Source organism: Agelaius phoeniceus, chromosome 5 (genome assembly GCF_051311805.1).
Source record: "Agelaius phoeniceus isolate bAgePho1 chromosome 5, bAgePho1.hap1, whole genome shotgun sequence".
NCBI lineage: Eukaryota > Metazoa > Chordata > Aves > Passeriformes > Icteridae > Agelaius > Agelaius phoeniceus.
In genome coordinates this window covers 73,324,966-73,338,215 of record NC_135269.1, presented here as the reverse complement: position 1 = coordinate 73,338,215, position 13,250 = coordinate 73,324,966, and the positions used below count along the sequence as shown (strand labels likewise).

The window sequence follows — 13,250 nt, the reverse complement described above, 5'->3', positions numbered from 1 at the left end:
AGTGGTGAGGGGCAGGGAGGGAGTGAGTGGGTGAGTGGGGGTCAGTCACAGGGGTCAGTCACACCCGGCCGGCTCGGGCGCGTCCGTACCTCGGGGCGTCTCGCGGCCCTTCGGCGACGCGCACTTGGGGGTGGACAGGGTGATGACCCTGGCTCTGTGACCCAGCCCTGGGGGCACAGGATGAAAGTGACCTCAGCAAGGGACACAGAGTCATGGACAGGGAATGGGATGGAGGCGATGGCACTGGGGCTGTGGGAGAGCCCTCCCTCCCTCCCTGCAGCTGCAGCTCAAGGGAGCACCTCCTCTTCCCAAGGAATCACCTGCTCTGCCCAGGAATCACCTCCTCTTCCCAAGCAATCACCTGCTCTTCCCCGGGAATCACCTGCTCTTTCCAGGGGATCACCTGCTCTTTCCAGGGAATCACCTGCTCCCCCCAGAGAAGCATCTACTCTACGAGAGCTGCCCGGGGCTGGGGGTCTCAGCGAGGCCCCCAGGCAGCGCCCCTGCCCCGTCCTCACCTCCACGGCTCAAAGTCCCAGGCCCTTCGTCCTTCCCTCCCATCACCTGCTTCATGAGCGATCCCAGCTTAGGCTGCTGCCTCTTGTCGGAGAAATCTGCAGCACCAAGAGAAGGTCAGCTCCCGAGGCCCTGCCCAGCTCCCGAGGCCCTGCCCAGCTCCCGAGGCCCTGCTGGAGCCGGGCAGGGCCGGGAGGAAGCGGCAGCAAGCAGAGCCCCGGGATGCAGAGCCAGCGCAGGAAGCACCATCCAGCTGGAGCCACGGAAAACCAGTGCCCGGGGCAGCCCTGGAGGAGGGGGCTCGGCCCCCAGCCCACCCATAGGGTGGGGTCACCCCGTGCCAGCCCTGCCAGGTCACCTGTGCCACCCTCAGAGCCAGGTTGAGCCCCCGCGCTCTGAACACATCCCTGTGCACTGGGGAAAGGCCTTGGAGGGGCTGCTGGGAAGTTCTCTGCCTTCAGGATCAGGGGGCCCCCCTGGGCTTCCCAGAGCCCCCAGCCCCTGATGTGTCCACAGTGATGATGGGTGGGATGACGGGACAGCATGGATGGCACTGGGACAGCATGGATGGCACTGGGACAGGACGGATGGCACTGGGACAGCACGGATGGCACCAGAGTTTGGCAGGGTGGGATGGAGCTCTGCCCTGCAGGAAGGGCCAGCTGGGAAAGGACAGTTGGGATGGGACATTTGGGAAGGTCTGGCTGGGAAGGGACAGCTGGGCACAGACTTACCAGGGGTCCCCAGACCGACCCCAGCACCACGCATGGGGGACACACAGTGCTGAGATCCTGGTGGGAAGGGTCTGTCCCCACTGGCCCCCAGAAAGTGCCCAGATCCCAGCTCCAGGGACAGGCTTTGGCTCCCAGCTCCAGGGACACTGGGCTTCCCAAAACCCCCAGGGCTCCCGGTGCTCCCAGCTCCAAGGACACCAGATGTCCCAAAGCCCATCCCCACCCGCAGCCAGGGAGACCCAGCTGGAGCTGGGAGCTCTGGAGAGGCGGCGCTGCCTCCTGGGACGTGGGAGAGCAGCTCCCCTGGGATGCAGAGCAGGAGCCAGGGCTGGCAGGAGCCCACCTGTCCCCCTCCCCTGTGCCCCCTCACCTGCACTGCTCATGTGAGCCGAGGTGAAGCCGCTGAGGGTGTTGCGCCCACCGGCGTCCGAGTAGTGGGGCATGGAATTGATGACGGCCTGCAGGTACTTCTCCTGCTCCAGGCTCGTGGAGTCGGCCTGCGAGGGGCCTGCAGGGGACACCAGCGTCACCTGGGTACCCCCAGGATGTCACTATCCAGAACCAGACAACCTCTGAGGGTAACCACCCAGAGCTGGGAGACCCCCGAGTGTCACCGCCCAGAGCTGGGGACACCCCCAGGTATCACTGCACCAAGCTAGGGAGACACCTGAGTGTCACCTCCCAGAGCCAGGGGACTCCCAAACACACCACACAGAGCTGGAGACCCCAAAGTGTCACTGCCTGGATCATGCAGACCCCCAGGTATCACTGCCTCAAGCCAGGAAGACCCCTGAGTGTCACCACCCCAGAGCCAGGGGACAGCTCAGTGTCACCCCAGAGCCAGAGACCCGAAAGCATCACCCCCCTGTGGCAGGGGACCCCTGAGTGTCACTGCCCTGAGGCAGAGGACCCCTGAGTGTCACCACCCTGAGCCAGGGGACCCCTGAGTGTCACCACCCTGAGCCAGCTCAGTGTCATCCCAGAGCCAGAGACTCCAAAGCATCACTGCCCTGAGCCAGGGGACCCCTGAGTGTCACTGCCCCGAGCCAGGGGACCCCTGAGTGTCACCGCCCTGAGCCAGGGGATCCCTGAGTGTCACCGCCCCAACCCCCAAGTGTCACCGTCCGGAGCCAGGGGCGATCCCACGGCCCCAGCCCCTGTTCCAGCCAGGGTGGGAGGGTCACCTGGGGTCGGGGCGTTCTGGGACTTGAAGAGGCCGACGACGCCCTTGCCGTGGAGGCCCCCGGAGCGCAGGAGCACGGCCTTGGTGCGGGAGTTCCTCCAGCACACCACGGGGAAGCGGCTCTGGCGGTAGCAGCGCGAGATCCGCTGGATGGTGTTGTCCTGGATGCTCTGTGGCACGATCAGCAGCCCGGGGTAGCTGTGGGCACAAACCCCGGGATGGCACGGCTCTCCTGAGCTGCTCTCCTTAGTGCTTTCATTAATCCTGAGCTCCACTTGGAGCCAGCACTGATCACCCTTCTCCACACACCTGACTGCTCCTCAGATCATTAAATCACAACTCCGAGTTGGGTAAAACCAACCCTGACAAGCTGCACTCAACAAACCCTGAGGGGGTTAAAGGCTGGACACCTGGGAGCCAGAATTCATGGCCCTCCAAGGACACGACAGAGTGACCAGGACTCATGGCCCTCCAAGGACACATTAGAACGACCAGGACTTATGGTCATCCAAGGATACATTAGTGTGACCAGGACTCATGGTTATCCAAGGATACATTAGTGTGACCAGGACTCATGGTCATCCAAGGATACATTAGTGTGACCAGGACTCATGGTCATCCAAGGACACATGAGAATGACCAGGACTCATGGTCATCCAAGGATACATTAGTGTGACCAGGACTCATGGTCATCCAAAGACACAATGGAGTGACCAGGATTTATGGTCATCCAAGGACACTGTAGGAGTAAATGAAGACAAAGGAAACACTAACAAAGACACTTCAGTCTTAGTGCTGGAAACTCCCCATGTGGGAAAAACATGATAAAACATTGGAAAATTCAGACTAACCACGAGAAGCGAGAAATCAATAATCAATAGAGGGCAGAATATCAATTAATGAAGAGGATTGGGCAATTCAGAACCAATGAACATTGGCTGAAAATGTATCAATAAGTGAGACAGTCACGGGGGGGTTCAGGCTGGGAGCAGGTTGGCCAAGGACAAAGCCATGATGGCACCATTTTTATTGGTGCCGGTGGCTCTGGGTGTGCCGGTGACACCGGCAGGGGCCCGTGCCCGGGCAGCTCACCTGCGGCAGATGGCGTACATGCGGTTGACGGTGGAGATGCGGAAGGGCTCGTTCTTGGAGCGGGTCAGGCTGCTGCTCAGCGTGCCCAGCCCCAGGCGCTGGTAGTCCCGGCAGCAGGCGCGCTCCACCACGTGCGTCATGGTCATCTTCTCCGATGGCCTCATGGTGCTGCTGGGCGTCAGGGTGCTCCTGTCCAGCTCCTCGGACACTGCGGGGACACGGCGGGGCTGGGACGCCTCGGTGCACACACGGTGTCCCAGAGCAGCAGGAGGAGGTGGATTGGTTGGAGCAATGTCCCACACCCTGCTGCTGTCACCCGCCAGCCCCAGGAGATTCTCCAGCCAGCCCAAGACCTCTCTCCGTGCCAGGCTCTCTGCCTGGCCACCAGCAGCAGCCAGGGGCTGGGGCAGCACCGGGAACCGGGAGATGCTCCCATGCTGCTCCCACCGCAGGGACGCCGGGACTTCTCCCAGGTGCCGCTGCTCCCTGCCTCCCTGGGGACATTCCCCACCTGAGATCTCGTCCTCGTTGTCCTCGGGGAAGTGCTGGCTGCCCCGCTGCTCCCAGGCTGGAGGCGTGTACTTCTTGCGGGTCACGTACTGCCGGCCGATCGTCCTCTTGGCGTTCTTCACCAGGTTCTTGGACAGCGTCCTGGGCACACGGGCAAGGACACAGAGGGACAATGCTGTCACCCAGGCAGCCAGAGCCAGGAGCAGCCCTCAGCCCTGCTGGTCACTGTCACACGGGAGGGGACGGACGTGTCACCTGCCAGCGACTCGGCCCTGCAGGAGCCACAGCTCCTGCCATTCCCAAGGGATTTGAGGAGCTGGGGAGATGGGATGGGGCAGTGCCCCAACCTCTGGACCAGAGCTGCCACAGGCTGAGCTCTGGCTCATCCCAGGGGAGGCTCCAAATCACAGCAAGAGACAGGGATCCAGCACAGGGACCTGGGCCTATCCCCCCTACCAGGGGATCCATGGCAGGGCCATTGCTAGCCAAGTCTGGGCTCAGGGCTGCAGCCAGTGCTGCAGGACAATGTCCCCAAGTCAGCCAGCACTGCAGCACTGCATCCCTAAGTCACCCAGCACTGCAGGACCATGTCCCCAAGTCACCCAGTACTGCATCTCTGAGACACCTTGAGCAAAATCAGTGTCCTCAAGTCACCCAGTGCAGGAATAATGTGTCCTCAAGTCACTCAGCACTGCAGGACAATGTGCCTGAGTCACCCAGCACTGCAGGGCCATGTCTCCAGGTCACCCAGCACTGCAGCACTGTGTCCCTGGGCCACCAGGCCACTGGAATCCCTCCTGTGGGACACCTCCTCAGGCAGGGGATGCCACTGCCACAAACTCCCACTTTGCAGTGTGACCTGTCCTCCCCAGTGTGACTGTGTGGGGCTAGGGACACTGCAGGACAGGGGACATCTACAGCTCTTTGGGCTCCACAGCTCCCTGACAGGAGGGGACAGCTGAGGGTCGGGCTGTGCTGCCAGGGAACAGGCACAGGAGGAGAGGGAACAGCCTCAGGGTGGATATTGGGGAAACTCCTCCTGGAAAGGGCTATGCAATCCTGGCACAGGGAGGGGGTCCCTATCCCTGGAGGGGTTTAAGAGCTGTGTGGATGTGGCACTTGGGGACATGGGCAGTGCTGGGAATGGCTGCAGTCATTGTCCCACAGGGCCTTTCCAAGCCTAAGGATTCTCTGATCTCCAGCGACGCAAACGCTGCACCAGGATGGGTCTGAGCAAGGAGGGCTCAGCTCCCCGTGTCCCCTTCCTGGTGGCTCTGCCGGAGCAGGGACAGGAGGGGGAGTCCCAGAGGATGAGGCGCATCCAGGTGTGATCCCCTCTCCTGGCACAGGTACCTGAGTGAGGGGTTCTTCTCCTTGGCCTTGGGCTGCATGGCCTGCTTGGGGGACTGGCCCACGGTGAAGGCGAAGGTGCCGCGCACGTGCTGGGGGTAGCGCAGCTTGTGCAGGTGCTTCCGGAAGATCTCGGCGCTGTCCGAGGCCACCTCCTCGTCAAAGGCAATCTTCAGCAGCTGGGGAGGCACAGGTGAGGGGTGATAGTGGGGTCGGGCCAGGGACAGCCCTTCCCATGGATCAGGGCAGAGCTCGGATCCACCCAGGAGCACCACGGGCACAGGCTGGACTGAGAGGCTGCCCTGCCTCTCCCTGGATTCCCATTCCCTTTCCCCTGCCCCATTCCCTCTCCCCTGTCCCATTCCCTTTCCCCTGTCCCATTCCCTCTCCCCTGCCCCATTCTCCTTCTCCCTGGATTCCCATTCCCTCTCCCCTGTCCCATTCCCTTTCCCCTGTCCCATTCCCTTTCCCCTGTCCCATTCCCTTTCCCCTGCCCCATTCCCCTTCTCCCCTGCCCCATTCCCCTTCTCCCCTGTCCCATTGCCTCTCCCCTGTCCCATTCCCTCTCCCCTGCCCCATTCCCTCTCCCCTGTCCCATTCCCTTTCCTGCTGGAGTCCCCACTCCTGCTCCTGGGTGTCCCTGTGCACAGCAGGTTTGGGAGCTCTCTCCCAGCACGGGGTCCCACCTGGAATGTGCAGGAGCGCAGCTGCAATCCCTCCTGGATGAACTGATCCGCCTGAGCCTGGATACTGATCTTCTTCTCTTTGGTCAGCGAGGCGATGGGGAAGGACCGGATCACCACCTGCTCCCCCACTGGACATGGGACAGGAAGGGGTCAGTTCATCCCTGCCTCGGCCCCGGGCAGGGCCAGGCCACCCCAGGCCACCTCCAGTGTCTGTCCCACCATGGACATGGGTCCACGGGACACAGTGGCCAGAAACAACCAACCCCTGCTCCCCAGGGATCACCAACCCTGCTTCACAGGGATCATTGACCAGCTCCCTGATCCCCAGGGATCCCCAACCCTCCCCCCTGCTCCCCAGGGATCACTGACCAACCAACCCCTTGACCTGCAGGGATCACTGACCAGCCCCCTGCTCCCTGAGCATCCCCAACCATCCCCCTGATCCCCAGGGATCCCCAACCCTCTCCCCTGTCCCCAGAGACGTCCCCCCTCTCCCAGGGCCGCAGCCCCTCACCCAGGGGGTCGGTGGGGGTTCCCTTGAAGATGATCCTGTAGGTGGTGAGGAACACGGCTCCCTCTGCGGGGAGCAGGGGGGGCCCCCCGATGCTGCCCCCGGCCCCCTCCTCGCGCCCGTCTGGCATCAGGTACACGCGGAGCCCCTCCATCACACACTCCTCCCCCAGCAGCAGGTTGGGCCGCAGCAGCTTTGGCTGGGGGAACAACGGGGGGGCTCAGGCCCGGGGGAAGGGTCTCACAGCCCCCCTGGCTCTGCTCCCAGCCCAGCAGGGCATCCCTACCTTCTGGATGGGAGGAAGCCTCTTGCTCTCCCTGTGAACGGCGTCCAGGGTCTCAATGTGCATCTGCACGATGTCTGTGGGACAGGGGGTGAGCCCTGCCCTGCCCAAACTCCACCCTGTCCCTGCCCAAATCCCACCTGCCCTGCCCAAATCCCACCTGACCTGCCTGAATCCCACCTTGTCTGTCCTGCCTGAATCCCAGCCTGTGTCCCAGCCCAAATCCCACCTACGATGCTGGAATTCCACCCTGTCCCTGCCCAAATCCCATCCTATCTTATCCAAATTCTGCCCTCCCTTACCTGAATCCCACCCTGCCCTATCCAAATCCTGCCCTGCCCCACTCAAACTCCACCCTGCCTTTCCCAAATCCACTCTGCCCAAATTTCATCCTGCCCCGCTCAAACCCCACCCTGCCTTTCCCAAATCCCGCCCTGCCCTCTCCCGCTGTTCCTGCGGGATCCCCGCGGCCACCCCAGTGTCCTCACCCGGGATCATGACGTGCAGCCCCTTGAGGTGCTCGTTGGTGACGCCGCTCTCGGTGCACACCTTGTCCACGAAGCGGTTGATGAACCTCACCACGGAGTTGGCCACGTCCGAGCTCTCAGCGTCCTCAAAGCCGCTCTCGGTGTCGTAGCTCTCGGCCACGCTGCCCGCGATGCTTCCCGAGGGAAACGGGGAAGGGTCAGCCCGGGATGGCCCTGGCCAGGGGCCACTCCCTGCACGGACCCGGGAGAGCTCCCACTCCTCATATGGTCCCAGGAGAGCTCCCACTCCTCATAGGAGCACAGGAGAGTTCCTACTCCTGATGTGATCCCAGGAGAGCTCCCACTCCTGACAGAGATCCTGGAAAGCTCCCTCCCACTCCTGACAAGAGTCCAAGACTGTTCCCACTCCCAGCATGGACCCAGCAGAGGTCCCACTCCCAGAAACCCCCTTGGGCACCACAGTCCGCCTCAATCCTGACATAACCCTGGAATCCCAGCATGGCTGGGATTGGAAAGAACCCTCACAGGGGTCCAACCCCCCGCACTGAGCAGGGAGATCTTTCCCTGACAGCAGCCTGGCCCACCCCAGGAGCTGTGTCCCAGCTCGGGTCACGCCGGTGTCCCCAGCACCTGTTGGTGACGAAGCTGTTGCTGACGCTCTCCACGTCGCCCAGGCCGGAGCTGCGCAGCAGGCGGTTCTTGCTGGTGTCCAGGGGCAGCAGCAGGTAGCTCATCCTGTTGGCGTAGTGGATGGCCTGGCTGAACACCGTGCTCTCCTCCTTCTGGATCAGCTCTTGCTGCTTCTCCCGGCTCATGGTGGGCCACAGCCGCAGCTGCTCCGACGCGATCTCCAGCGCCGACTTGGCCTCCTGCGGCTCCTCCGCGCTCTCCTGGGGCAGGGGGAAGGCATGGGGCTGTCGGCATGGACAGACCCACAGGGATCTCCCAGAACTGGGGTGCAGCCCCTCGTCCTCAGCTGAGCAGGGTGCCCAGAACAGGCAGCTGGGCTGGGATGGCCAGAGCAGCTGGGGCTGCCCCTGCATCCCTGGCAGTGCCCCAGGCCAGGCTGGACACTGGGGCTGGAGCAGCCTGGGACAGTGGGAGGTGTCCCTGCCATGGCAGGGCTGGCACTGCAGGGGCTCTGAGGTTCCCATCCAACCCATCCCATGATTCTCTAACTCCATGATGAGCCCCAGCCCTTTGGGAAGAGCTCTCCTGGGCCACCCTCCCACCTGCTCCGTGTGGTTCTCCTCGGCACTGTCCAGGTAGAGGGCCCGGATGTGGTTCTGGACGTCACAGTAGAACATGGCCTCCCAGAACTGGATGTTGGTCCACACCACGTGCTCCTGCACGCAGCTGTAGGCAAACTGGGTGATGCCAGGGCTCAGTTTCTGTGGAAGGAGGTGGAAAAGATCCATCTGCACAGAGCCTTTGTGCCAATCTTTCCACTCAGGTGTCCCTGCTCCTCCAACTGACCACTGTGAAAGCCCTGGGTAGGCAGCAGGGATGTCTGCACCAGAGCTCCTCCAGCATTCCCTGAAAATTCTCTTGCTCAGAGCCCACCCAGAGCCCAGAGGCTCAGCCCAGCCCATCCTGGCCATGGGATCAAACTGGCATTCCAGAGCAAGCCCCTTCCCACAGGTGTTCCAGCCTCCCTGGGAGCCTCGGGCCAGTCTGGGCTGGGTGGAACATTCTGGGCAGGAGCCATAGGCTGACAAGCCCTGAGGGGACACCCCCCTGCAGCCTCTGTCTGCCATGTCTGGGGGGTGGCAGCCTCTGGGGGGATCCTGAGGGCTCCGGGGCAGGGACACTGTGGTCACTCACCCTGCAGAAGGCAGTGACCAGCGGCAGCAGGGCGGCAGCGATGCCGTGCTCGTCCATGGCCGTGCAGTCCTGGGGAAGGAGCAGGGGTGACCAGGGGACACTCCAAGGGCAACCCCTGCCGTGTCCCACGGGAAGAAGGAGCCCCCCAGCCCTGCCCTACCTGGAGGCAGCAGTTCATCATGCGGATGACGAAGTCGAACTGCTGGTGGTCCAGCACGGCGCGGTTCTGCTGCACGTGCAGGTGCAGCTCCTGGGTCAGGCAGTGCCGGGCAGCCCGGCCCTTCATGGCGCGCAGCACGGCCGGGAACAGCTGTGGGAACGGGGATTGTGGGCTGGGATGGGCCCGGACAGCCCTGCTCCCACACCAGTGTCAGGGATGCACTCGGACACAGAGACAAAGCAGGGCACGATCCCAGCTGAGGCTGGCAGGACAGGGCCATGGAGGAGGGGGAGGAGCCCAGGGGCACCGGGACATGGAGCTGGGCTGGTGTGCAGCCACCAGCCAAAATCCCAGGAACACCAGGAGGGGGACGAGTCACAGGTCAGTAGTGGCCACGGTAGTGCTGGGGAATGGTGGGACTTGATGGTCCCAGAGGGATTTCCAATCCAAATGGCTCCACGGCCTGTTACTGAGGTGGGAGTGGGGCCCTGCTCCCAGGGAACAGGGACAGGAGGACATGGAACAGATTCAAGCTGGGCCAGGGAAGGCTCAGGGGGGACATCAGCAGGAATTTCCCCATGGAAAGGGTGGTCAGGCACTGGCACAGCTGCCCAGGGAGCTTTGGAGTGCCCGTCCCTGGAGGGATTTCAAGGATGTGTGGATGTGGCACTTGGGGACAGGGTCAGAGGTGGCCTTGGCAGTGCTGGGGATGGTTGGACCCAATGGGCTCAGAGGGATTTTCTAACTTCAGTAACTCTTTTGACCTCAAGCCAATCAGCAGGACGTGGGCACAGGACAGGGAACGTCCTCTCCATCCACAGTGGACACCAACCCCCATCCCCAGCCTCTCTCACCTTTTTGGCCTCCAGCATCTTGTTCTCGAAGACGTAGGAGATGCAGTTCCTGACCACCTCCAGGCGCCGGGCGCTGTTGGCCAGGGCGTTCCCGTTGCGCTCCAGGATGGCAGCTGGATGGGAGAGATCCTGTCGGTCTGGGTGGGGTGGGGCTGGCACCCCAGCAGGGACACTGTGTCCCCCTGCTCCAAGTGACCACGGGGCCTTCAGGGGCTCCCTGGGGAGCTGCGAACCCCAAGGGGGGTGGAGCTGCTGCTTCTCCATGTTTTACTCCTCTGGTGTGACCCAGAACAGGGTCCTCCTGTGCCCCACATACCCATGGGGTGTCCCAAGAGCACCAACAGCCCCCCAAAGCAGGGTCCCCTGTGCCCCACACACCAATGGGGGTCTCAAGAACACCAACGGCCTCCAGCAGCTCCCAGGACAGGGCCCCCTATGCCCTACAAACCAATGGGGGTCCCAAGGGCACCATGGCTTCCAGCAACCCCCCAGAGCAGGGTCCCCTGTGCCCCACACACCAGTGGGGGTCCTGAGGGCACCATGGCCTCCAGCAGCTCCAAGGACAGGATCCCCTGTGCCCCACACACCAATGGGGGTCCCGAGGGCACCATGGCCTCCCACAGCCCCCCAAAGCAGGGTCCCCCACACCCCACACACCGATGGGGGGTCCCGAGGGCACCATGCACTTTTTCTCAGCCTTGACGGCGGGCGGGGCTGTCTGCAGCTTGGCCGTGGCCTGGTCGATGATCCACTGCACGGTGCCCTCGTCCAGGTGTGGGAAGGGCTTCTGGTGCAGGCGCAGGTGGCAGCCCTCCGTGGGCTTCTGCACCTTGTGCATGGTCACGGCAGGGTACGGGTTCTCCTGCGTGGGGAGAGGTCCTGCTCAGCCCTGAGGTCACCCACAGCGTGTCCCCTCCTGGAGAGGAGCCCCCAGCCCCCTGCTCTGCTCCCAGCTGCCATCTGCAGGCCCCAGGATCTGCTCCCCCAGCCCCCAGGGATGCACGGCTGTGGCACGGCCGTGAGCCAAGTGCCAGCAGGAGCTCCATCCCAGCCAGCTGAGGCTCCCAGGGGCGCTCCTGCCTTCAGGTCTGCTGGGCCAGAGGCTCAGGTTGGATATCAGCAGGAATCTCCTCCTGGAAAGGGGGGTCAGGCCTTGGAAGGGGCTGCCCAGTCCCCATCCTCAGAGGTGTCCAAGGAATTCCCAGAGGTGGCACTCAGGGCTCTGGTCTGGGGACAAGGTGGGCATTGGGCATGGCTTGGACTGCATAGCCATGGGGGTCTTTTCCAACTTCTGTGATTCTGGGATTCTATGATCCTATAAAACCAGGGAATCCCACTCCCAGGACCTCTGGGCACACGAGGATGTGCATCACCACACATGACAGCACAAGGAGGGACAGGATCTGTCACCATGAGCTTATGGAGGGAGGACAGAGTGACCAGGACTGCACTCAGGCTCTCCCTGCCCCACATCCCCCAGTATATCCCCACTCCTGCCCGGGGGCTCCAGGACTCACATTTTTGTAGAGTTTCTCTGCCAGCTCCTTGATGTGCCTCAGGATTTTCTGCTTGTTCCCCTCTTCCGCCTTCATGCGCTTCACGTCGTGGGCCACAAGCTGGGGAGGACAGGACAGGAGTGACAGGGGCAGCTCCAGGGCCTCTCCCGAAGCTGAGGCCATGAAGGTCCTGCTCAGGCCATGGCAGGTCCCGCTCAGCCCCGCAGATCCCGCTCAGGCCATGGCAGATCCTGCTCAGACCATGGCAGATCCCGCTCAGCCCCGCAGATCCCGCTCAGGCCATGGCAGATCCCGCTCAGACCATGGCAGATCCCGCTCAGGCCATGGCAGATCCCGCTCAGACCATGGCAGATCCCGCTCAGGCCATGGCAGATCCCGCTCAGACCCTGCAGACCCCACTCAGGCCATGGCAGATCCCGCTCAGACCCTGCAGACCCCACTCAGCCCCACAGATCCCACTCAGCCCCACAGATCCCGCTCAGGCCCACAGATCCCGCTCAGGCCCCGCAGATCTTGCTCAGCCCCACAGATCCTGCTCAGACCCCACAGATCCTGCTTAGGCCCACAGATCCTGCTCAGCCCCTGCAGATCCCACTCAGCCCCTGCAGATCCCGCTCAGTCCCACAGATCCCGCTCAGCCCCTGCAGATCCCGCTCAGCCCCACAGATCCAGCTCAGACCCTGCAGATCCCACTCAGTCCCACAGATCCCGCTCAGCCCCACAGATCCCGCTCAGCCCCTGCAGATCCCGCTCAGGCCCCGCAGATCCTGCTTAGGCCCACAGATCCCGCTCAGCCCCACAGACCCCGGGGTGTGGGAAGGGGAGCTGCCCCAAGGCCCCACCTCGTCGAAGAGGTCGATGGGGCGGTAGGGAGCCCCGCGCTCGGTGACAAAGCCAGCGAAGGCCATCCCCTCCAGCACCTTGGTGAGGAAATCGTCCTCCGTGAGCCCCCGCTGGCCCAGGAACGCCGCCTGCCAAGGGAACAGCAGGGCCATCAGCAGAGTGGGTGACACCAAGCCTTGGGTGGGCACCTGGGTGGCACTGGGACAGTGCCACCTCCTTCCTCAGGGACAGGGTTGGCATGGAAACCTGAGCCTCTGGCCCATGGCAGCAGGACAAGGGGCAAGGGAAGGACTCTGGTGTCACCTTGGCATGCAGAGGCAGGACACAGGGACACAGGGCCAGAAGGACTCTGGGACATAGGGGCACAAGGATGCAGGAACACAGGGACACAGGGATATAGGGACAGAGGGACACAGGAATACAGGGACAGAGGGATACAGGGACACAGAGGCATAGGGACACAGGGATACAAGGCCAGAGGGACTCAGGGACACAGGGACAGAGAGGCACAGGAACACAAAGCCAGAGGGACTGAGGGACACAAAGTCAGAGGGACACAGGGACACAGGGACAGAGGGCCAGAGAGGCACAGGAACACAAGGCCAGAGTGACTCAGGGACACAAAGTCAGAGGAACTCAGGGACACAGGGCCAGAGGGACTCAGGAACACAAGGCCAGAGGGGCACAGGAACACAAGGC

The 13,250-nt window shown here is 62.9% G+C and overlaps 1 protein-coding gene across 6 annotated transcripts in view; it reads right to left on the bottom strand.

Moving 5' to 3' along the window:
- Positions 1 to 13,250, bottom strand: part of SBF1 (SET binding factor 1) — a 62,958-nt gene that overhangs the window by 6,363 nt on the left and 43,345 nt on the right. For 2 of the 6 annotated variants that reach the window (XM_077179340.1, XM_054631169.2), the window contains 19 exons: positions 12,551 to 12,679; positions 11,709 to 11,807; positions 10,849 to 11,053; positions 10,192 to 10,304; positions 9,338 to 9,487; positions 9,178 to 9,246; positions 8,586 to 8,744; positions 7,984 to 8,243; positions 7,354 to 7,526; positions 6,869 to 6,942; positions 6,586 to 6,781; positions 6,072 to 6,199; positions 5,389 to 5,564; positions 4,037 to 4,176; positions 3,526 to 3,733; positions 2,435 to 2,631; positions 1,621 to 1,758; positions 519 to 614; positions 90 to 167 (listed from right to left, as the gene is read on the bottom strand). In XM_077179340.1, coding sequence (XP_077035455.1) covers positions 90 to 167; positions 519 to 614; positions 1,621 to 1,758; positions 2,435 to 2,631; positions 3,526 to 3,733; positions 4,037 to 4,176; positions 5,389 to 5,564; positions 6,072 to 6,199; positions 6,586 to 6,781; positions 6,869 to 6,942; positions 7,354 to 7,526; positions 7,984 to 8,243; positions 8,586 to 8,744; positions 9,178 to 9,246; positions 9,338 to 9,487; positions 10,192 to 10,304; positions 10,849 to 11,053; positions 11,709 to 11,807; positions 12,551 to 12,679 — 2,788 coding nt within the window. The remainder of the gene's footprint in view (positions 1 to 89; positions 168 to 518; positions 615 to 1,620; positions 1,759 to 2,434; positions 2,632 to 3,525; positions 3,734 to 4,036; positions 4,177 to 5,388; positions 5,565 to 6,071; positions 6,200 to 6,585; positions 6,782 to 6,868; positions 6,943 to 7,353; positions 7,527 to 7,983; positions 8,244 to 8,585; positions 8,745 to 9,177; positions 9,247 to 9,337; positions 9,488 to 10,191; positions 10,305 to 10,848; positions 11,054 to 11,708; positions 11,808 to 12,550; positions 12,680 to 13,250) is intronic. The other 4 variants (XM_077179341.1, XM_054631170.2, XM_077179342.1 and 1 more) reach the window with 2 other exon arrangements.